The 24,534-nt window shown below is 53.6% G+C and overlaps 2 protein-coding genes across 4 annotated transcripts in view; one reads left to right on the top strand and one right to left on the bottom strand.

The window, feature by feature from the left end:
• The first annotated feature begins 5,240 nt into the window (after positions 1-5,240).
• On the top strand, positions 5,241-8,392 carry GPR3 (G protein-coupled receptor 3). Its single transcript, XM_006097284.2, has 2 exons — positions 5,241-5,316; positions 6,368-8,392. The coding sequence occupies exon 2, from the start codon at positions 6,376-6,378 to the stop codon at positions 7,357-7,359; it is 984 nt and encodes a 327-aa protein (XP_006097346.2). The 5' UTR covers positions 5,241-5,316; positions 6,368-6,375; the 3' UTR covers positions 7,360-8,392.
• A 6,565-nt stretch (positions 8,393-14,957) lies between these two features.
• The window catches only part of WASF2 (WAS protein family member 2), a 63,768-nt gene continuing 54,191 nt past the window's right edge, over positions 14,958-24,534 (bottom strand). For all 3 annotated transcript variants that reach the window (XM_023761014.1, XM_006097282.3, XM_023761015.1), the window contains 3 exons: positions 22,055-22,207; positions 19,823-20,340; positions 14,958-18,888 (listed from right to left, as the gene is read on the bottom strand). In XM_023761014.1, the coding sequence (XP_023616782.1) occupies positions 18,731-18,888; positions 19,823-20,340; positions 22,055-22,207 (829 nt within the window). In that variant the 3' untranslated portion in view covers positions 14,958-18,730. The remainder of the gene's footprint in view (positions 18,889-19,822; positions 20,341-22,054; positions 22,208-24,534) is intronic.

Raw genomic sequence — 24,534 nt, 5'->3', positions numbered from 1 at the left:
ACACGATTACAGTGGCGTGTGTGTGTGTGTGTGTGTGTGTGTGTGTGTGTGTGTGTGTCAGGATGTAGGCCAGGACCCAATGGCCAGAGGCTGCTTTCCCCCCTGCTATGCCTCCTCTGGGTCCATCTGTTTCCTGGGCACCTCCACCTGAGTGGGCCTCAGGCCCCTGAAACCATCTGGTCCCTCTTCCCCACCAAGGAGGGTCCCTTTATCCCCTGTCACCCGAGTGGAAACCATGGTCTCATCCTCACCCCCTGCCTCTACATATCTCCTTGATCCTATTCCCTCACTTTCTCTTTGCTGGCCTCACTGCCTCAGCCTCCGGGCCCGTCCCCAAGTTGGCCCTCACAGTGCAGGGCTCTATTGAAACCATGGATGTGACCATGTCTCTTCCAGTTAATCATGGCTTGGCCTCCACCACCCTTTAATTCCTGGCTCTATAAGTCTCTCCAGCATGTCTTGGGCTTACCCCAACACCTTCCTCTCCCCCAAGAAAATAGACTAGCCCCTCCCCCAACACTCCTTGCCTCTTATGCCTCCTCGCCTTTATCCTATAGCTGTTCTGTCCTGGAGAGTCCTCTTTCTCTCCTGACTCCATCTGCCTGGCAAGCTAATCCTTCATGACACCACTAAAGGGCCACCTCCTGCAGGAAGCCCTGTGTCACTGCCTCAGAGCTAGGCTGAGCTGCTGCAGCACTCATCTAGCTGGTAGAGCTGAATCCATCTGCTTTCCTGCACCAGAGCACTCCCCTCCTCACCATCTCTTGCTGGGTGACTGCAGGCCTCCTAGTAGGGCTCCTGCTTCTGCTCCCCCACTCCAGTCTGTTTCCCACCTAGCAGGCAGAGCAATCCTTGGAACATGAAAGTCAAATCATATCCCTCTCTGCTTCAGCCCACCAATGACCCCCATGATTTACATGATCTTCCCCTCCCTACCCTCAGCCCCTAACCCCACCCACCTCCCTGAGCTCAGTTCCTACCCCTCAGCTCATTCGCCTCCTCTCTATTCCTCAACTCTGTTCCTCCTCAGAGACTTTGCACTTGCTGTGCTTGCTCCTTGAAACTCTTCTATTCTCTCTTCAAAGGACTCACTCCGTGGTCTCCCTACTTAAAAGAGGGCTCCTGGTTATTCTACATCATGACACCTCCTTTTTCCTTCAGAACATAAATCAGATTACTCATTTCTTCCCCAGGCTGTACTAGTAAGTTCCATGAAGGCATGAAAAATGTCTGTCTTCTGCCCTAGCCGGTTTGGCTCAGTGGATAGAGCGCTGGCCTGCGGACCAAAGGGTCTCGGGTTCGATTCTGATCAAGGGCACTTACCTTGGTTGCAGGCTCCTCCCCAGCCCTGGCCCTGGTTGGGGCTTGTGCAGGAGGCAACCAGTCAATGTGTTTCTCTCACATTGGTGTTTCTTTCTGTCTTTCCCTCTCTCCTTAAAAGTCAATGGAAAAAAATATTCTTGGGTGAGGATTAAAAAAAAAAGTCTATCTTCTTCCATAGTTAATTCCCAGCACACATAGGGCTAAATAGGTGTTTATGAAATAACCATACTGTGTCTGTCGTGTGTGATTTTTTGTGTACATATTTGTCTGTCCCACTGGTCTGTGGGACCCTCGAGGGGTCCCTACTCGATATCATATTAAGTATCTGTTTGTGATTGTCCGTCTCTCCCCATTAGACTGGAAGCTCCAAGAAGAAGGCAGGAATTTTTGTTTATTGCTGTGTCCTCTGTGCCTAGAACAATGCCTGGCAAATAGCAGATGCTCAATAAATACTTCTTGAATGTTGAAAATGCAGGATGTGACCAGATCATCTCTAACCCAAGCCCAGGGAGCTGTCAGTGAATGAATGGTCTGTGCTAAGAATGCTTGCAGTGGCGATGCCCAGGTTCTCTGTGCTTGGCCAAGGAGTTTATGTGGATCTTATCTGGGTCTCACACAAACCTCCCTTGAGAGCCTCCACCCACAGTAAAGAAGTCTCACCTGGAACTGAGGGCTCACAGCCATCTGGTGGTCACCTGGGGAACTTCAGGTGTTGCCATTCCTGGTCAAATGTCACTTCTGGGGAGATGGTGGCCTAGGCTAGCAAGGGAAGGCACACTGGACTTGGTTACAGACAGCCCTGGCTTCAGACCCCAGCTCTGTCACTTACTTGTGATTTGGGGCAAGACCTTCTGCTTCTATGGGCTTCACCTATGAAATTGGGAGGCAAGGTTGTTGTAAGCACTGGGGTCTGGTTTGGTACCTGGTAGGTGGGAAGGATTGGAGAGGCGTCGATGGTGGGGAGAAGCAAGGAGCTAGAGCTGAGGAGGAGGGAGAAAGAAGGGCTGCCTCTCCGTCCAGACGGCAGATCTTTGGAGAAGAGAGACCTGGTTGGCATTGATGGCCTCTGTTAGCCTGTTGGCATGGTGGCAGTTTTGGAGCATGAAAGGGATTCATTTGAGTCTCTTGGATCTCAGGGTTAGAAATATCACTGCACTCTTATCCTCCCTGACTGCCTGAGGCTCAACCTCTCCCATGAATGACACAGTGACTCCCTGGATCAGGAAGTACTGGCTAATCAACTACATAGTCATTGATGTCCTTCCCCCTGGGGAGGCAGTGGCAGCTAAGACAGAAATTTGGGACAAACGAGCCAGATTTCATCTTATATTTGGATCAGAACCCACTCTGGTGGTGGTAAAACAACTGGCTTTGACATTATTTGTGATTCCTTGAATGTAAAGAAAGATGAACCCAAACACAAGCTTGCAAGACACGACCTACAGAAGAAAAATACCCCAAGGAAACAGCGAATGGAATGCAAGAACAGAATGAAGATCAGGGCTACAGGAAAGGCCAATACTGGTGCAAAAAGAAGGAGTAAAGATTCTGCAATGACTTAATCAGTGGATTGTGCAGATTTTTCACGAGCTAATTAGTAAACTATGAATAAACAACAACAACCACTGCCACTCAGAATAGCAGAAGAGAGTCTATAACACACACCTTTCTTGCCAACCTCCCAGCACCTTTCACCATTCTCTGAGACCAGCTGGACAGCTGTTGGGACCCAGCTCTGATGGGGGAGGAAGTGGAAACCTGAGTCCTGGGGTAGTGATGCCCCTAGTTCTCTCTCTCTGACACCCCACCTTCCTTGACACCGTGGGCATTACTACTCTCTGTTTTTCTTCTCTTTTTCTAGATGTTGCTTTTTAGTTTAATTATCCAGTCAACAAGATATTTGTTGAGCATCGACTACATGCCAGGCACTGTGGGAGAGTGCTAGTCCAGGACAGAGGTCGGGGAGCCTGCTGCGGAAGGAGTGACCTGGGTGCAGAGACCTGAATGAAGTGAAGGGTTCTAGGCAGAGGGAACAGCCAGTGCAAAGGCCCAGGAACAGGAATATGTTCATCCACAGTCTGTGCCCTTAACGGCGGGGTTCCCCGAGGCTCCTCACTCTCTGCTTCCTCCCCTAGGTGGTGTCACCTACCCCTCGACCTCAGTCACTGCCTGCATTCCTCCTGGGAGTCCTCCTGCCAGAGATACCCTTGGTAGCCCACACAGCCAGTGCTGGCAACGTGCCAGGCCCTTCCCAACAATCCTACGAGGTAGATACTAACTTTATCCCTATCTATTGACGAGAAAACAGACAGAAAGAGTCTAAGCAGCTCATCCAAAGTCACACAGCTAGGAAATGGAGGCTTGGGGGCTTGAGTCCAGCCTACCCTCCTGACCACCTCCATCTGCTAAGCACCCTAAACTCACTGTATCCAACCGGAGTGGTTATCTTTCCTAGCCCAGCCCTCTCCTCTTCCCATGTAGCCTGCCACGGGCCTACCCCCTCCTCCCTCCTTTCCCACAGTAACTGTGGGAACTGCAGTGGTGCGGGGTTGTGGGAGAAGTCCAGTGGGGCCTGGGATCTGGGTCTCTCTGGTATCCTCAAGCCCTAACCTGATTCCTCCCTCCTCCTCCATTCAGTGGGGCCTGGATGATTCCAATGAGGATCAAAGCTAGAGACAACTGCTCTCCCCCAGGACTGGCCATAGTTGTTCATCTGGAGAAATCTGGGACTAAGGACAGACAGCGTTGGGGAGGATGGGGCTCCTTCTCCATGCCCCCGGCCAGGATGCCCGAGATGGGCGGTGGAGAGGGGCCTGTGCTGGGACTGAGCCGCCAGGTTTTCTGCTTCCAAGTTCTTCCTGGATCCCTCTCTCCAGCTGCTTCGGGGAAGCCCCCCCCCCCCCTTACTCCCCCACGTACACACTATGCTGCTGGCTTTCCAGATTCTTGAATAAATAATTCAGGTTTTGAAATCGTGCTAGACTCAGCCCTCCTGTGCTGTGAGGGTGCTGTCGAGCCGGCACGAGTGAGGTCGCCCAGCCTCTTACCCCAGCCTCAGCATCATGAAGACCTGCCCCGGAAGCAACTTCCTGCCTGATCACCGTCAGCCCAGACCCTCTACCCTGTCCCTCACCCCGGGCCCCTGCCACAGCCACCTGCTCTCGTCACCGGAGGACCCCACAGCCCTCCTCACTGAAGTAGCTTTGTCACCTCAGTACTCAGCACCCGTGTCCGGGTCATGGTGACCCGAAGTTCCGTCCCCTGGACACTCCATCCTCCCTGGCCGCTGCCGCTGCCACCCTGGGATCTCTGCACCCCCTCATGCCACAGTCATCCCCACACTGTATGGTTGCCCTGGAGGCTTCCCTCGACGTCAGCATCCTCAGCCTCCATCCCCCAAGATCCTGTCCCCACGCTCATACCGTCACTGCCACCCACCTCCCCGCGAGGCTCCCTCGCGCTCCTGTCTCCGTCACCTCACCCGGGAGGCCATGAGACCCATCACTCGGTCCCCACCACCTGGATTTCGTCAGACTTCCTCTGCCACCTGAGGGTCCCATCACGCCCCGAACTATCCGGAACCCTTTCCGCAGCCCCCCCCCCCCAGCCCCTCTGATACGTTTCCAAGGCTCTCCCACCTGCGCCCCCAAACCCCCGGCCCGCAGAGGGCGCCGCGTCAAGGGCAGCGCGGGCCAAGCCGGGGGGGCGGGGCCGCGGCCACGGCGCTTTTTATGAATGGGGGAGCGGGCGTGCGAGGCCTCATTAATATGCCTCGCGACGCGCTCTGCGCCCGAGCGCGACGCGCCCATTGGTTCGCCGAGCCGCTGACGTCACCAAACCGGTGGCCGGGGGCGGGGCGGGGCGGGGTGACTCACGCCGCTGCTCCCGCGGCTGCGGGGGGCTTGTCGTGGTCCCGTGGTCGGCTCACACCCTGCGCTGCCCAGACCCGACTGGAACCTTCCTGCGCGGCCCGGCCACGCCTGGACCCGAGAGGTGAGTATCGGTCCCCGCCGCGGTCACCAGGCGTCCGGGAGGGCACGCAGGATGCTGGGGCGCTGGGGCGGCTGTCAGGCTCCCAGCAGCGGGCCAGGGTCGGAGGTCAAGACCTGGAACCCAGATTCTGGGCTAGCAGGTGGGACCCAGTGACCGGGTGCTGAGCGCCATCACACGGTGCCCCGGCGGGGGGTGAGCACTCCTACAAGGACCCGAGGCCCTGGGGAACAGATGGTCATCCGAGGTTGGGCTGGCAGGAGGCGGCTGGACAGGACCTAGGAGTCTGGGAAGGAGGCGGTGTCTGACTTAGGGATCCAGACTTCCGGGCAGGAGGCGGAGTCGGGCCCAAGGTCCAGGTGTCTGGGCCGGAGGGGTCTGCCTCAGGAATCGGGCTTCCAGCAGGGGGTGTCTGTTCCAAAGACCCAGAAAGAAGGGTCCGGCCTGGGCAGAAATCTGGGCGGGTATGTGTGCTGGTAGAGCTGAGTTCCCAGGTGTTGTCACCCTAGCAGTGCAGGGTGGGGGCTGGCGAGAGCGTCACCGCACTCCCTAGGGGCGGGGCCTGGGGCTGGCTGTTCTGAGAATCTTGAGGGGTCTGGAGAGCCTCAGAAACTGAGTGTCATCCTCCCTGATGGGGAGGGAGCAGAGCTGCCTTCAGTCTTGAGATGTGTTTCCCTCCCCCAGTGCTGCCTTCCCCAGCATCTCCGGGATCTTACAAGCTCCCTCTACTTGTGGTAGTCCTTCAGCTGCTTGAGCTCTAGTCACACACGTGGAAGGAAGAGGCCTGCAGGACCCAGGGAGTTGGAAGGGAGATGAAGATACTAGGACAGGAATCCCCAGGAAAAGAGACCTGTGCTGGCCTGGGGACACGGGAGGGGACTCGGGTATCCTGGAAGGAATCCTGGGGCATGAATGTGGGGACAAGACACTGGGACCAGCTAAGCATCTTGTGGAGAGACGCCCACCAAGTATCCAGAGAGGCACCTCAGCTCCTGTAGACCCCCCTACCCAGCACCTAACCCTGCCAATTTCTCACAGGGCCTTTCTCCTACAGGTACCAAGATGTGGGGTGCAGGCAGCCCGCTGGCGTGGCTCTCCGCTGGCCCAGGCAACATGAACGTGAGCAGCATGGGATTAGCAGAGGGGCCCACAGGCCCAGCCGCACCGTTGCCCTCACCCAGGGCGTGGGATGTGGTGCTGTGCATCTCAGGCACCCTGGTGTCCTGCGAGAACGCGCTGGTGGTGGCCATCATCGTGGGCACTCCCGCCTTCCGTGCCCCCATGTTCCTGCTCGTGGGCAGCCTCGCCATCGCAGACCTGCTGGCAGGCCTGGGACTGGTCCTGCACTTTGCTGCTGTCTTCTGCATTGGCTCAGCTGAGATGAGCCTGGTGCTGGTTGGCGTCCTGGCGATGGCCTTTACCGCCAGCATTGGCAGCCTACTGGCCATCACTGTAGATCGCTACCTTTCTCTGTACAACGCCCTCACCTACTACTCAGAGACAACGATGACTCGGACCTATGTGATGCTGGCCCTCGTGTGGGGGGGTGCGCTGGGCATGGGGCTGCTGCCTGTGCTGGCTTGGAACTGCTTGGATACCCCAACCATGTGCGGCGTGGTATACCCGCTCTCCAAGAACCATCTGGTGGTCCTGGCCGTTGCCTTCTTCATGGTGTTTGGCATCATGCTGCAGCTCTATGCCCAGATCTGCCGCATCGTCTGCCGCCATGCCCAGCAGATTGCCCTTCAGCGGCACCTGCTGCCTGCCTCCCACTATGTGGCCACCCGCAAGGGCATTGCCACACTGGCCGTGGTGCTTGGCACCTTTGCCGCCTGCTGGCTGCCCTTCACCGTCTACTGCCTGCTGGGCGATGCCCACTCCCCATCTCTCTACACCTATCTCACCCTGCTCCCTGCCACCTATAACTCCATGATCAACCCCATCATCTATGCCCTTCCGCAACCAGGATGTGCAGAAGGTACTGTGGGCCATCTGCTGCTGCTGCTCCTCTTCCAAGATTCCCTTCCGGTCCCGTTCCCCCAGTGATGTCTAGTCGCATACTGGTGACCGACCCTTCAACCCTGATCACTACAGAATTCCAGAATGTGAGGTCCTCCAGGGTTTTGTTCCAACCCCCAGCTCCATACCCCCAAGACCCAGCTAGTTCTGGAGTTCTAGGACATGGGGTGTTTCACAGGATTCTGTTCAGATCTCTGCAGGGCCCAGCTGGCTCCATGGTTCTAGAATGTTCAGATGGTCAGGGTTCCACTCAGAAAAGTCCACAGCCCAGCTGGCTTGGAGCTCCAGAATGCTGCTGGGTGCTGCACAGTGCCATTTCAGGTCCCTGGGCTCCCCCCTCCCTTGACCTTGATCATGTCACTTTACTTTTGAGTTTCTGAGCTAGAGTCAGAGATTTAGCCACTCAGTTGCCTAGATAGGAGAAAGAGAAAAAGATTTATCTATATATATGTGTGTGCACAAAGAGAATATCTAGTATTTATTTATTTATGAATTTATTTATGGGTATAAGGGGGAAAAAGAGACCAACACCTTGAAATCCAGGCCATACCAGGGTACTCCCGGTCCCCACACCCCCATTTCTGACCTCAGTTCCTAGAGGGGGGGGGAAGGGAGAAAGAGAAACCACGTATTTTGTTATTATTTTCGCTTATTTTTTATTGAAGAGATCATATAAACCAGAACCTTCTCCCCAGGCCCGCCCCTCTGGGGTTTGTGAGGGGAACACACCAGCCTCTGGTTTTTTATTTTTTTAAGAAGCCATCACCTGAGCAACCGAGAATTCCTCTGCGCTGGGGGCCTGCTGCCCTCTGGTGGCGGTTTGGGGAAAACCAGCCTGGCCAAGCAGCCAGGATAAAACGTGGCAACCCCAACTCCACTCTAGCCTGGTGTCCAGCGCCACAGCCGAGGCCTGGGAGCCAGGCCTCACTTTGAGGTGCCCTAGAGGAGGCAGGATGCGAGCCAACACCTGACCCTCTCTGCCAATCTGGGTATGGCCCCCAGGGCATTCCCTATTCCTGTCCCTGACCCAACCCTCAATAAAAACTGATTTTGTAATAAATATTGCTGTCTGTGTGCGGAGGGAATGGAGCGGGGCCTGACGGGAGAAACCATGGGATGGGAGGATTAACCCACACCTGGGTGCCTGTTGGGGGACATGGGAAGCTGGAGATCCAGGGTGGAGTGTGGCTGGCAGGTGACACTCCCACCCCAGGATGCTAATCTGATGGGCCCCTCTGCTCAGACCCAGGTACTGCCAGACAAGGACCCCACCTCCCTGGGGGACAGGAACCAGGACGCTGGAAGCTTCTTGGGTTGAGGATGCCCTCCCCCCTCCATCCCTGCCCACATTAGCTTTTGTTTGGGGCTTTAGCATGAAGTATATACTCAAAGCTGTTACTTTCCTTAGCATCAACCCATTCTAATCGTGGGTATATACTGTGTGCTAGGCACTGTGCTGAGGGTACTGCATGCGTTACCTCATTTATGCCTAACAAGCATCCCAGGACACAGGTAATATCTTCTCCATTTTACAGATGAGAAAACTGAGGATGAGGGGGACTGGTGAATGGACCAAGGGAACATGTTTCTAGGACTTGTGCTCCATCTACTGGCCTCTCACCGCCTCTCCTTCCAAGCCTGGGACCTAGGACATTCTGGACCCTGACTGGTGTTGGGGTTCATTCTGAGCCGGTGGCCACATTTGGGAGGTAGTTGGGTGGGGTCTTGAAATTCTGGAGCTGGGATTGCTTCTTTTTTATGCCAAGGGGAGTGGTGGTAAGCATGTGCGTGTACCCTCGGGTGCATTTGAAGACTAAGTGTGCAGGAGACCCTGAGTTAAGGGGTTTAGGAACCAGAAACAGTGTGTTCACCAGGAAAGGGCAAAAGCCAGTGTGAGGTGTGGCTGAAGAGGAAGCTCTGACTAGCACACCTCCCAGCCCCCTGGGCCAAAGCCTGGAGATGGGGCCCTCAGAGCATCCTGCCCACCCTTCATTGTACAGCTGGGGAGTCTGAGGCCCGAAGAGGAACAGCCATTTGCTCAAACTCACACAGGAGAGTGGTGTGGGGAAGGGCCTCCGACGGACCCCCCATGCTCCACAGAAGCCCCTACCAAGGCCCAGAAGCAGAGCGACCAGTGCCCATCCCACCCTGGGCGGGCGTGATCCTTGGCTTCCCCGTCCCAGCTTCTGGCTGCAGGCTCAGCAGGGCTGAATGCTGGCCAGCCTCCCATCTGGGAAGGCCTGTGGTGGGCCCCCATCCCATGGACCCCCCGTCTGTCTGGGTGTGGTGTGTAGATAGGAGGTATTTCTGGGGCCTGCATCTGGAGTCTCTGCCTTGGGTCCTGGGCCCACCCTGAGGGGTGTCGGAACCTGCCTCCAGCTGAAGCCTGTGTGCCCACGTGATGGCTCCTCTCTCCTCAGATTCTTCAGATGCATCTCAGGATCTCCCCGTGCACCCACCTCCAGGAAGCCTCCCTGGCTAAGCCCTGTAACTGTGACGTGCTTCATACAACACACCTTGCTGCACTTCTCGCCTTCCTTGTGGGAATGGGGGCTCCTGGAGGCAAGGCTGTGTGTTCCCCCTCCAGCTGAGGGTCCCTGAGAGAAGGGACATGTCTGCCTCTCAAACTGAAGCCTTCTATGTCTCTTTCAGCCTCAGACTCATCTGGTGCGCAGCCTGGGGCTGCTCAAGACCGCATGCCTGTGTGTGTGTGTGTGTGTGTGTGTGTGTGTGTGTGTGTGTATGTGTGTTGGGGGTGGGTAGCCAAGACTTCCAGCCTGTCTGCCTCTGCCAGTTTTCCAACCCCACCCAGCTACAGAGGTCTGGGAGGGTGAGTTGGGCCCCCTGGACTGGGGGAAGCAAGGGTTGGGGCCCAGAGCCATGCCTTCCTGCTGGGGTGGGCCCTTGCCTGGAGGTGGGGCCCATCTCTCCCCTTCCTCCCAGGGTGGGGACAGCCTGAGTGCTGAGCCCCTGCTGGGGCCATGACCGCTTCTCCCTGCAATAAGTGAGGAGACAGCAGCTATTAATATAAGATGAGTTCACGGGCTCACAGCTTCTGCAGGCAGGAAAACAGGCTCCCGGGGCTGGGGGCTGCGGCAAGTCTGTCTGTCAGATTCTCCTCTGGAACCTGGAGCCCTCCAGCCCCCATAGCCCAGCTCCCTACGTGCTGAGACCTTTGTGTACACAGGCACTTGCACACAGGCACGTGCATGCAGGCCCACATGGGGGTCCGGGCCGCTAGCTGTTCAGAGAATACACACATGCATGCTCACCCAGACATGCAAGTATAACCAGATTATCTGCACACTGGTACACGCATCTGTACACAGATATACCATTGCACACATGTATACAGACCATGTCAACTTCATGTGCACATGGCTGCATGTAGGAACACCCACTTACCTTTGCATACATGTGTATACACACAGACACAGACTTATCCTTGTATACGTGTGTGCACATGGGTCTGAATATGCAGTCCCAGACCCATATGCACACCCACACATGTAGACATGAAACTGTACCTGTAAACAGATAATATCCATAGTCCTGTGTACACATTTGCATACAGGACCACATTTAACGAAGGCCAGCACCTGCCCTTTTGCACACAGTGTACCCAGTTGCACAGGCTCCCGCTGCTGTCGATGCTCAGCAATCATGAATGCACAGGCAGGCCCTTGGTTTCCAGCACCATGGAGCTGAGCTGGTTCAGCCTCCCCTCCCTGCCTCTCCCCTCCTCCAGCCTGACAGGCAGCTCCTGGCAGCTCCTGCCAACCCCAATGCCTGCCTTCTGGCTTCCCACCCCCCGGGGGTCCCCAGATCCCTGATTAACCCCCTCGCTAATTGGCCACCAGCCCCTTGACTTTGCTGCAGGCCTTCTCAGGAGCTGGGAGCAAGAGGCTGCAAATTGGCTAGGCAGGATGGGTCTGGGGAATAGAGTGCAGGAGCAGGGCGAGGGTGCTGTAAGCCAGTGCCTGACTGCAGCCAGGCGGGGCACCCCTATACCAGGGCTAGGGGAACACCAACATCGTATTTTCTTGTGAGGCCCTCCTCTGATTCACATATATGCAGTCCTATGAAGCCATCCCTTCCTGCACATTTACACGCTCACCAGTCTGTGCATGGACATGCCTCACCCTCTTCTTCACACAAATGAATGTGAGCATTTGCACATCCCCAAGTACACTCATGAACAAACCCAGTACCATGCAAGCAAAATCTGACATGTACATAAATGCGCCTGCCAGATATCCTGAGACCATTTATATGTACATCAAAACACACTTCGAGTCCCGGCCAGGTAGCTCAGTTGGCTAGAGCATCGTCCCACTACACCAAGGTTGCGGGTTCAATCCCTGGTCAGGGCACATACAAGAATCAACCAATGAATGCATTAATAAGTGGAACAACAAATTGATGTTTCTCTTTTTGTTTCTCTTCCTCTCTCTCTAAAATCAATAAATAAACTTAAAAAAAAACACACACTTTACCTAAACACACAAATGCAGTCACATGTACAGGCTTGCAAACACATACATACTACACATGCCTATGAATGTTCTCCTAAGTATATTTGCAGGCATGCACGACCATACACCTACATGTGCGAGTGCACACTGTGGAGTCCAGGCACGCATGTGCACCCCACTCACATGCATGTAAATACTTGAACAAGCTACAAGTGACCACAGCATAGGGAGAAACTCCGGTAGCCTGCCTCTGGCTCTGCAGAGGGAAAGGAAGCTTAAGGTTGGTGCAGCCTGTTGGTGGGGTGGGGAGTGTGGAACCCACCCACGTTCCAAGTTGCCTGGCAGAGCTTCCGGCTTTAGCCTCTGTAGCTCCTGTCTCGTTGGGTCTGAGACAAGCCCACCGAGTATTCTACTCTGTTGTAGGCAACCTGGGGCATTGGAAACAAGAGTTTCTATCTCCATGCTTGATACCAACTTGCTGTGTGACTTTGGGCAAGTTGCCGTGCCTCTCTGTGCATCATTTTCTCAACTGTAAAATAGGAATAAAAAGCTTTGTGTTGGTAACCCTCCCAGGACTGGTCTGAGGAGACCAAGGGGTCATGTTTATGGATGTGCTTTACTCAGGCACACACGTCTAGGGAGGTGTTCGTTCCGAAGATGATGAGATGCCAGAGTGGAAGGGCCTGCCTATGTCATCATGGTCAGCTCCTCACTGACTAGGTGAGGCCCACCTGGTGTGGCTCAGTGGTTGAGTGTCGACATATAAACCAGGACATCATGGTTTGATTCCTGGTCAGGACACATACTGATTAATAATGCTCTCTGATCTTTCTTTTTTCTCTTTTCTTTCCCCCTTCCCTTTCTTCCTTCCTTCCCAGAAAGGAAGAGACATCAGTGACGAGAGCATCATTGATCGACTGCCTCCTGCACGCCCCACACCGGGGACCAAGCCTGCAACTCAGGCATGTGTTCTGACCGGGAATCAAACCGTGACCTTTTGTTTTGGTTCACAGGCCAATGCTCAACCACTGAGCCACACCAGCTGGGTTCATTGATGTTTCTATCTCTTTCTCCCTCTCCCTGCCTCTATGAAATCATTATATCTATATATCTATCTATATCTATATATCTATGTCTATCTATCTCTATCTATCTATCTATCTATCTATCTATCTATCTATCTATCTATCTATCTAAATAGGCGAGGCCCAGAGAGGGAGAGCAAGGTGGGAGCCTACAGATCTGTGGACTGCAGCCAGCACGTCCGCTCCTCTCTGTGTGTGAGAACGTGTGTGCAGTTGCAGAACTCCTGACACCGCGGCACTGACAATTCAACCACATGGTTTCTTAGGATATGAAAGGCTTTTTGTCCTCCAGCTTCAGAACCCCCTGTAGACACCCTCATCTCCTGGGACTGAGCACCTGAAAATGCTCTCCACCTCGTGATCTCGGGGGGAACTAGCTGACAACCACCCCCAGAATTTACAGGAAATAGAGCCAGATTGCCCTGGCCACTGGGTGGCCAGGAGGGGGCAGTGAGGAACTGGCAGTGAGAAGGGAGGGGTGGCTCCCAAGCACGTTGTGAGGTTTGCCTGCGATTTTGTGTATTCCTGTAACTGTGTGCGGATGTCTTTGTTTACACAAGAGCAGGGCTCTGTGGGTGTGCCAGTGTCCCTGTGCCCACTGACGTGTATAGGTACCTATTTGTGTGTGTACATCTGAATGTGCAGGAACGTGTGCATCTGAACAGGTGTGTGTGCCCGTACTAAGTCGGGTGTGTCTGTGGGAAGCCCCATCCGAAACCCAGGGAGTTTGGGGGGCGGTATTTCCAACTCTGAAGGTCTACAACAGCTGGAACCTCAGTCTAGCCCCCTTGATTTCAAAGCAAAAGCAAAACTAACCATTACCTGCAAAACTGGCACCAGGAAGTGGATAGACAAAAAGAGAAACCCTTTAACATGCCCCTTATGACACCAAAGACCGGGATTCTAGCTGCAGATTCTGAACACTGTTAAGCTGCACGGTGAACAGAGCGCCAGCTCGGAAGGGTGGCTGTTCCCGGCCAGTTATGTGATCTTAGCAAACTCGCGTTACCCCTCTGAACCTGTTTTTCTCATGTGCAATTTGGGGGGCCCTTGCCTCCTAAGGTTGAAACAAAATGTCTGCCGTTTGGGGCAGGCACTCGGCACTCGGTAAACGCTCCTGTTCTCAGGATCAGCCCCCGGGGAAGCGACGTGCAGAGGGACAGCTCCAGTGGAGAGGCCGGAATGGAAGCTCGGACCTCTGGCTTCCAGAACCACATTCCTTCCCTCCAATTCCCCAGCAAGGGCGGCTCCCACACCATTTTGTCTTCTCCCAGGGCAGGCGTCTGGCTGCCTGTCAGTCACCAGCCTTGGGAAGCCAAGTGCTGACTAAACACAGGCCTGAGCAGGAGGGTGGAGCGAGGGCCTCCACAGGGGCGAGCGGCTCCCACGCCCCCTCCCCTGGACCCCCACCTTCAGCGATGAGCTGAGTGGCTGGCGCAGCAGTTGCTGACAATTCAAAACTTCTGCCCCTTCTCCTGGGACGCCAGTGGGTGACTCTCCGAAGCGCAGGCATGGCCAGCCACCAACCCTGCTCCCGCCCCTCTTCTGCTGGGCCCGGAACTGGGTGTCTGTTCCTAAGTCACCCCAGGGACAGTTGACCACAGCAGCTGTGCTCGGAACAACCACAACCGTTGCTTCCTGGGCAGGTCATTTTTTGGGTCAGAATATACACCCAGCCCCCTCGCCTGGGAGAGGGGCGTGCAGCAGCCTAAACCTTTTATCGGATTCCACTGTAAATTGTTCTATTTAAGGTAAGTTGCTTGGGTCTGAGAAACAGACAAGATGCCGGCCAGATGTTGGGAGGCGGCATCAGCATTCAGCCTGTGCTCCTCTCCTGCTGCCAGCCGCTCGTCTCCCCTGGTCCCAGCACACTCCCTTCAGCTAGCTGAGGGGGCCTGGGGACCTGGGTTTCCTGCCTTCATCCCCACCTCCCACAGGGTGCACCACCACATCCTGGGCCTGCTGCCCCCCCTCCCCCGCACGCGCACACTGGAGCTCCCTTGGGAGCTGGCTCTGTTGCCCCTTCTAACCACTTCTCCCATTAAGCACACACACACACCAGAGGTGGCCGAGTGGCTACAAAGACTTTATCAAATTATTTAAAACATTGGCATTTACGTATTCGCGTGTATACAGTTACATGGAATCTTCAGGTCACCGGGGAGCTAATGTACACACATGAGCCTGGCAGGGAAGCAAACGAGGCCAGACTTGGAGCCTCAGGGCTTTACGGTACTGGGCACCCTTCTAAGGACCTGAGAGCAGTAGGGCAAAGGGAAAGGGTCACTCAGGGGTTTGGCTTAGCCCCACAGCTCAGATCTCTAACAGAAGCTCCTTTTCCATCCTCAGAGGGGAGGGGGGGAAAGGGACCCATTTTCAGGCTGTATCCCCACTACATATGTGCTCACTCCCTAAGATCTTGATGTGGAACACACACCCAAGAATCCATTGGTCCAGGTCCTTCTAAGTGTTTACATCAGAGAAAAGAAGGCACTTTTATGGTCACTCTCCTACAGGTACATCATTCTAGACAGTAAGTAAAAATTGGTTAGTTTCTCAAGTGAGTTAACTGAAAGTCAATACAATAACATTGTTCCCTATGATTCACTGAGGCACAGACCCAGGTGCATCTCTGGGCAACACCTGGTCCCCAGGTCAGCTGGAGCCCAGTAGAGCTCAAAGCCCGATGCCCCGAGGAAGCCCTGGCCTTGGGGCAGTGCCCCACCCCCAGGCCGAGCCAGGGGAGGGGGCTGCAGCAGGAGGCACGGGGAGAGCAGAGCGGGGACACGGTGGGAATGCTTAAGCAGAGGGTCACCAAAGCCAAGAGACCTCAATCTGTCCAAGCCGGCGCTGCAGAGCCAGAAGCTTGGCGCCACGGGAAGAGATTTCACATTAGCCTGACAACACCGCGCGGCTCTGCGGTGACATTGGCCAGGTCGTTTCTGAGGGCGCTCGAGCTCCTGGAGGCAAGCTGAGCTCGGGCCTGCTGTTCTGAGCTTCCGAGGGACAAGAGCCTGCCCCCTCCCCCAGGCGGCTCCTTTGGAATGTACTCATCTCACCACCTGGGCAAAGCCACCAATCACTTCTGACACTGCCTGACGGTCAGAAGCTGGGCCCCTGGGCCCCAGGAATGGGGGCAGGTTCCCTGGGCTGAGCCGACCAGAAAGGGAGGTGGTTTCTTGGCCTTAGCACTTAAGAGTCCTTATGGGCCATTGTTCCATACGCTTACCAGCCTGGGCCCAGTTTAAATAATCACTAAACTTTGCATTCCACAATTACAGGATTCTAAAGACACATGATTACCTGCATAGGGTCCTTCATCATTTTAAAGGGCTCTGGGTTTAAAGCAGCATTTTGGGGGGTGTACCAATGCATAAGTAGAGCCCAGCTGACTGGGTCCTAGCCCACCCCTCCCCCCATCTCCCACCCCCCAGCCGAGGAAGCCGGCTGCTACAAAGCACAGAGCTTGGCTGCATAGATTTTAATGAGAACGTCAGGCAGAGCTATGCTGTTGCTCTCCGGGACTTGCAGATCATTACCAAACCAGCTGTAGGATGAGAACACAGCACATCGAAACCCTAGGAGGTCACTGAGCTAATGATCTAATCCTACCTTCCGCAGGCAGTGCCCCTCCCCACCTCCTCCTGCCCCCAGACCTTTCCACAGCGGACTGTCCATTCCAGAAGCCAGGCCAACACCACCCCCTTCAAGGTCAGAGCAGAACGATAGCGAGTGGCACTGACTCCCCCTTTTTCCGGAAGGAGGGGGATGGGAGTAATTTAGTCAAAGCCATTAGGCCCAAACCCTGGCCTGGCCAGGCCCCAGGACTCCTATTTGGGAGAACCACTGCCCTCCGCCTGCCTCTCCACCACTCCTGGACTGCGGCAGGGACACCTTCAACAGCCATGTCAGGGTTCTGAAGAATGTACCTTCAGCTTCCAAGTGCAAGGTGGGAAGCGAGGCAGGGGCACACACAGCCTGGCATGCTCAGCACTAGCCAGGTGCTGGCCCTGTGCCAGAGACACTGACCTGGGGGAGGGGGAGGGGCACTCGAGGCAGCCCAGGAGGAGGGCGTGCTGGCCCCACAGGCCCGAGTTCAAGGAAAAGAGGCAGAGGGGGCGCATTCAGCCGGGCACAGCGCGGTACCCATGATTACACTCTCCTCAAGCCGGAGGGTTTATGAGGGCTTTGGCAATTACTACAACCATTTGCTGTGCGGGGTACAGACAGATCCTGTTTCTCTTTGTTTCAGGGCTCTGAAAGCAGGAGAAGCCAGGAGAAGCCGGTTTCAGCATAAGAGCTACACAATAGTTGGGGCAGAAGAGAAGAAACCTCATTGCTGGCCAAAGCTGACCAGTTTTTTCTGAATAATAGCACCTGTGTATTAGCTCTGGGAAAAGGGGGGAGGAAGGGCGGGAACATCACTGTGTAGTGAGGAGGGGAGCTGGAAACAAGACCTACAGTCCCTCTGTTTTCAGCCTTCCTCAGGGCTGCCAGGCCCCCCAGGCAGCTCCCTGCCACGGCTGCCAGCCCGAGGGACTGAAGTTTCTACCTTTGGCAGAAATTGGGGAAATAAAAGGGGGAGGAGTTGAAGAGGAATTGAAAACAGCACCTGTCAAAGCTGCCCACCCCCTTCCTTCTCTCACTACCTCTAGTCCCCCAATCGGGCAGTTCCCAAGGCCAGTTGGCTGGTAGATAGATAGCAAAGAGGAAGCGAAGAATTACGAGAGGCCACAAGGGTCTGAGCAGCACTGAGGGCCGGGCACAGGCCCCGAGCCCTCCTGCTGGGACCCCCCTTATGGTGAGGTCGGAAGCAGCAGAGCCGAGGATGCTCTGCCCAGGCTCCAGCAGGTGCCCACTATTTGGTCCCAGAAAGCACAGGTGACCTGGAATCAGAAACCCTGGGCTCTAGCCCTGTTACGATCCAACTGCGCGACCTTGAGCAAGTCACTTCCCATCTGTAGACTTCAGCATCACTAAGAGGGTAGGGCCCAAGGCGTGCCCCCATTCCTCCAGCGCTGCAGTTCCCAGTCTCTAAGCTTGGCTCCTGACATCCAGCAGAGGCCCAGATCCCTGTGTGTCAGGGCTAGTTTGGTCATGGGTATCAGAGGTCAGAACTGGGCCATGGTGCCCAGAGGCACCTGGTGACAACGGAGAGGCATGTAAAGGAAACCCAAACACCACACTCAGGAGACGGGGCCTGGGGGGGAGGCAAACACCTCAGTCTCTTAAAGGCATCATTTCTGGGCAGAGGGGCTGAGACCTTCTTTAGGGGCTCGATGGCTCCTGGAATAAAGGGGATCCAGATACAGAAAGAGCTTAGCAAAAGGCAGCCTCGCCCTGCTGATCGGGGCAGAAGGGTGCAGCAGTCTGGCTGCTGGGCACGCAGCCTGCCGACCTCCCAGGGCATGGGAAAAGGGCCAGCTGTGTCCATGCAGGCTTTAGGACCACGAAGCGGCTGGCATTATTCGAAGTAGCTGAGGGCCAGGATTTAGGGAGACCACAGTGGAAAATGGCTCCTAGGGAAAGGCACCAACTCCAATTTACACCCACTCAAAGGGGTCAGCTTTGGGGTTTTCCCTTCTCTTCAATATGAAGGGAAGAGAGAACATCTCAGCTACTGGCCCCCTCAGGGGCCCCATGGGGCCTGACTGTGGGAGGTGGGAAACACATGTTGATTTGGAGGAAGCACATGGATATATCTTTGGTAGCTTCAGGGAAGGCTTTGGCCCCTTGAAATTATTTTCCCCTCCCCCTATCCCCCTGGGACTGTTGGGGTAGGCATCACAAAAGGCAGGTAAGAAGAAAAGAGAAGAGGCAGGCAGCAGGCAGAGAGAGCTAATCCGACCAGTCGTCCTCATCAAACTCAGAGGAGTCATCTTCTGAGTCACTGTACTCAACAGCAATGCGGCGCGACAGGATGGTGGCCACGTCATTGCCCACCACGTCCCGCTTCTCTTGTTCCTGCTGCTCCTCCACCCTGCGCAGCTGGAAGCCTGGTGGGAGAGAGAGAGAGAGAGAAGGGTGAAGAAGGTGAGTCGGTCTCAGAATCGATCCAGGAATGAGAAAGGGGGAACGGCCATTGGCTGGTGGAATATGGGAAAGGACAGTGAAAAAGAAGGATCCTCTTGGAAAGGAGGAAGCAAGAAAAAAATGAAGGTGAAGGTTTATGACATGGTGGCCCTGGTGCTGTAGGTGTCTCTGGACAGAAGCCTGCCACCTTCCCCACTGTCGCTCTCAGGCCAGTGAGGAGGCTGCTCCTCAGGAGGGACTGGCCACCACACGCACCTAGGAGCACACAGTCTGCCCGGTTCATCAGTCACCACAGAGCTCAGCTGCCCTAGGTTGTCTCCTCTAGACAACCCTTCAGTTCCTGGGGGATCCCAAGCAGAAGAAACCACTCTAGCCCCGTGGTATCAAACCCGGCCTCTGACGAAGAGAATAAATGCTCCATGAGGGAGGGGAAGGAGGAGGGGAGAGACGGTGACAAAAGAGGGAGGAGGATAGGAAAAAGGGGGAGAGGGCAATGGGTGAGAAAGAGGGAAAGAGGGTATGCAGGAAGGATACGAAAGGCAAAAAGGTGAAGGACAAGGAATGACTGAGTTCAGCTGAACAAGAACCTTCAAGATGTGATTCTTGTTCTCTGGGCTACAGAACGGATGCAAACACACACAAAGCACACATTTTCAAGAAGTTCAAAGATCCCAGGTTAAGAATTCTTTACGTTAAACCAGGGTGGGAAGAAATCTAAATCCCCCTATTTTTAGGGTGAGACTTTCTTCAGGCTGATCCTAGGCCTGGGTCCCAATCTCTCCCCATCCAATGAAAGCTACTCCCCGGGAAGGGCACAAACCCCTCACCCACCCTCAACCAGTCATCCCAGCTGCAGAAAGACAACGCTTCCTGTCCTGGACCCACCACTGGATTTACCTTGGCGGATGGCTGAAAGCAGGTCGCTGCGGGCGTCGCTCACAGGAGGCAGGGAGGACTTGGACTTGGGTGTATCAGAAAGTGGTGGTGGTGGGGGGGCAGGCTGGCCATCTGCACCACCATAGAAGAGAGGAGGTGGCCCAGGAGGCGGAGGAGGAGGGGGAGGAGGGGGTGCTCCTCCTGTTGACTGGGATAAGGGAAGTGGTGGCAGGATCGGGTAGTCAGCTGCCGGCGGTGGGGGAGGAGGGGGAGGGGCAGCAAAATCGGGGTGAGGTGGGAAAGAGGGTGGTGAAGGTGGCGGTGGGGTCACTGGGGACCCAAGTCCTCCAGGTGGAGGTGGGGGAGGGACATTTATCATTGGAGGCGGAGGCGGAGGGGCCGAGGGTGGAGCATAGCCGGGTTTGAGGCCCAGTGGAGAGCCCAGAGGAGGAGCTGGTGGTGGATGGCTTGGGCTGACCACACTGGATCTTTTGGGTCCAGCTAAGCCAGATGCCCTTTGGTTGTTGTCTGCTGGGTAGCTAAAAGGACAAAGAAAAAGACCCATCACTTTCAGGATGCAAATACTACCTATAGGTAAGCTACTCTATAAGCCTAGGTTTATTTTGGTTGATTATATCATTTCATTTTGGTTCAAAAGGGAAAAAAAATGGAAATAGTCAGAACAGACCAATATCAAATGGGCAGTCTTGTAAAGTAATGAGCTTCCTTCCCATCAGCAGAGGAGTCTTAAGCAGAGAGAGAAAAACTACCTGAAAGAAGTAGACTTGGGATTCCTATACAGGTAAGGGCGAGCCAAGATCACCTCCTAGTTCCCCTCAAACTTTCAGCTCTCCGAGAAAAGGCATTCTCCTGAACCCCCCGGAAAGGAACGGCCAGTCTAATCCTGGAGCCAGGGCTACAAAGGCATGCAAGAAAGAACTGGAATAAAAATTCAACCACCACCCACCCACCCTCTGTTCCTCAGGTTATTAACATTCACTAGATCTTGTGAGGGCAGGAACTCAAGCCAAGCTGACCAAACCTGAGTGGGGTACAGATTCAGGCAGTGGTACTTTCAGTTTTCATGTGTAAAAACCGGAGAAAGAATGGAGGGTCTGAGGGTCGGCAGAGACAGGAAATGGATGTGCCACCAAACTTAACCCAGGTTGTGAGAGGGTTAAGTGGCACCTCTCCTGGCTCTGGTATGCTCGGCTGCAGGCTCTCAGGCCATGGGTGAGGCTGAGGCTTCTTTTCCACCTTTGTATTGCCCGGTACCAACAGCCACTCCTTAGAAAAGCTACCATCTTGCAATTTACCACAGACCTTCAAGGCTTAGCTGCATCTGACAGGACAGCCGGCAGGAAGTGATTTGGGAGGCAGAGTTTGGGATTAGTGGTTTCAAGAGCCAAGAAGAAGGGGGCGGGTGGGATGCTTAGAGCATTTGCTTTAGGTTTCCATCTGAGGGGTCCTCAATATATCCAATCTCTGACTGAACAGCGTCAGAGGAGAAAAGTGTACCAGGCACCAGGGAGGGAAAAGCAACTGTGAGGAAACAAACCCGAACACTCCTCAGAGCCCTTGTCAGCCATGACCTTCTAACTCTTCCCCTGTGTATCTCTGCCAGGGACACGGGTGAATATCAGAATGAACAGATTTTAACTTTCATCTCTCTTTCCCTTTGTTTCATTCTTTCTGGAGAGTCTATCCAACAGTGAAATTAACCAGAAGCAACAGAAGAAAAAGGTGACTGTCTGCTAAGTTCCTAGATAACTGGACAAGGTGTCATAAATAAGTATTTTATGGGCAGTAAATTATACCACTTCAATTCATGCGGAGTTAAAGCTAAGTAACATGCAAGAGGTAAGTTTGGTGACTTCTATCTTTCCAGGCATAGGTAGTAGTAAAGAACACAGGCTCTGGAGTCGGACTGACCTGCTTTCCAATCAGGTTGGACTCTGCCTCTTACTGGCTCAGTGATCTTAGGTAAGTTCATTGACCTCTCTGTGCCTTCTCATTTACTCATCTGTAAAATGGGTACCTGTCTCAAGAGGATTCTTGTGGGAATTTGGTAACATATATACTGTTTGGTATAATGCCTGGCACCTTACAAACACATAATAGATGTTAATTATTTCTATTATCTAGACAGATTTTCCTGAACTTATTTTAGTGTCCTGGCCTGGATTTGGAACTCTTCTTTTGTTCTTGAGTTTTTAGCCACCCAGAGTAGATGGAAAAGGTCCCACCATTTACCTGAATTCTGCTGGCGGCGGCGGTAAGCTCTCCTCAGAGAAGGAAGAAGGCAGAGAAGTGGAGTCTGACTGTGGTGGTGGTGGGTAGCTGCTTGCATCCACATTTTCAACAGAGCCGATGCTACCGTTCTGGTACACCAAGGTGGGTGGATACCTGACAATGAACCAACACGAAAACTGTCATTTAAAACATCTGGCTGCTGTGGCTCACTTGGTTGGTCCTTGATCCACATCAATGCTTCTCTCTTCCGCCTCTTCCTTTTTCTCTCTCTAAAACTCAATTTTAAAACTTTTCTAAAAAGTCCAAGTGATACTCCCATTTTTAAAAAAGACCCCACCAAAATGCATTTGATACAAAAGCTATTAAGAGAAATAAAATAAGTATATTCCCCATATAGTTTGTTATACTGAAATTTTATTTTAGGACTAAATGTTCCATTGTTACCATCTCCCAGGTATTTCTGCTGGATTGTTTGAGGAATGGGATTCAACCCAGATTATCAAAACCATGCTGTTCCTTTCTCAGTGTTGGGCTTGTCAAACACAGCAGTTCTTTTAAATTCTCTCCCAAATGTTAGGAGCAGCCTATACCCAAATCCCCAAGTCTGTCTGTGGCAAAGGGCAAAGCCAAGCCCCAAGGCTAATGAGCTAGTTGTAAACACGTGACTGGCACACAGCCTGGTTTTGAGGTCGGCAAGCCTCTGCAGTGCTCAAAGGCCAAGGAGGCATTTGACTGCAAAAGCAAGCTGAGGACAAATCCAAGGTGCTGGTGGCTGTTAGGCGTGGTCTCTCCACCAGCACTCTTATCAATAACAAGATGAGCTGCCAATTAAAGTAGGATGCCAGGGCTTGCCTTATGAAAATCTGCCCCTCAGAGCACTGGGCTGTGGGTAAATTTGCTCTGGGTGAACAACAAACGTACAAACAAGCACAACAACACCAAGAGCAGCTAGCAAAATACGGCCCGTTGTGCTCCCCCTGCCCCATCTCCACAAAGAATGCTTCTAAAATGGACCTCAGAGAACCAGGAGGTCGCCCTTTGATTCCTGGTCAGGGCACATGCCTGGGTTGCAGGCTCCCCAGTAGGGGGCATGCAGGAGGCAGCCGATCAATGATTCTCTCTCATCATTGATGTTTCTCTCTCTGTTTCTCTCTCTCTCTCTCTCCCCCCTTTCCTTCCTCTCTCTCTAAAATAGAAAAAAATTATATATATTTATTTAAACAACAGAAATTTATTTCTAAAAAAATAAAATAAAATAGACCCAAAGGAGAACAGAGCTGAAGGGAACTGAATCAAATGATGCTCTGATATGAAAAATCCCCAAGGCCTGGAGCCCTATAGGCTTGACACATCTCTTTATAGGTTCGCCAACAAGCATGTCCAGGTAGACCAGCCATGCAACCCAATTCCAAATCTGCTGGAGAACAGGGAAATGGGAGGCAAAGTCCTTGTTTTCACCAACCCCCTTACACACACACACACACACACACACACACACACAAACAAACCCAACCCCATTCCACACACACACACACACACACACACACACAACAAACCCAACCCCATTCCACACACACACACACACACACACACAACAAACCCAACCCCATTACACACACACACACACACACACACACAACAAACCCAACCCCATTCCACACACACACACACAAACAACAACAAACCCCAACCCCACAAAATAGTAGGCATACTGCCCGGCTGGCATAGCTCAGTAGTTGAGCATCAACCTATGAACCAGGAGGTCACAGTTCGATTCTTGGTCGGGGCACATGCCTGGGTTGTGGGCTCAATCTCCAGTGTGGGGTGTGTGGAAGGCAGCTGATCAATGATTCTCTCTCATCATTGATGTTTCTATCTCTCTCTCTGAAATCAATAAAAATATATATTTTTTAAAAATAGTAGGCATTGCCATAACCGGTTTGGCTCAGTGGATAGAGCATCGGCCTGCGGACTGAAGGGTCCCAGGTTTGATTCCGGTCAAGGGCATGTACCTTGGTTGCGGGCACATCCCCAGTAGGGGGTGTGCAGGAGGCAGCTGATCAATGTTTCTCTCTCATCGATGTTTCCAACTCTCTATTCCTCTCCCTTCCTCTCTGTAAAAAATCAATAAAATATATTTAAGCCCTAGCTGGTTTGGCTCAGCGGATAGAGCGTCGGCCTGCGAACTGAAGGGTCCCAGGTTCGATTCCGGTCAAGGGCATGTACCTGGGTTGCGGGCACATCCCCAGTGGGGGGCGTGCAAGAGGCAGCTGAATTGATGTTTCTCTCTCATTGATGTTTCTAACTCTCTCTCCCTCTCCTTCTCCCTTTCTCTCTGTAAAAAATCAATAAAATATATTAAAAAAAATAAATAAAAATAGTAGGCATATTCTGAACATGCAAGCTTCTGGCCTTAAGAGTCACTGAACCTATGACAAGGGCCTCTCTGAACAGGATGGGACATTACAGAATAAAATGGC

The sequence above is a fragment of the Myotis lucifugus genome, unplaced genomic scaffold (assembly GCF_000147115.1).
Source record: "Myotis lucifugus unplaced genomic scaffold, Myoluc2.0 scaffold_197, whole genome shotgun sequence".
Classification (NCBI taxonomy): Eukaryota; Metazoa; Chordata; class Mammalia; order Chiroptera; family Vespertilionidae; genus Myotis; species Myotis lucifugus.
Note: the sequence above shows the minus strand (reverse complement) of the source record. Positions and strands in the feature narration are given on the sequence as shown.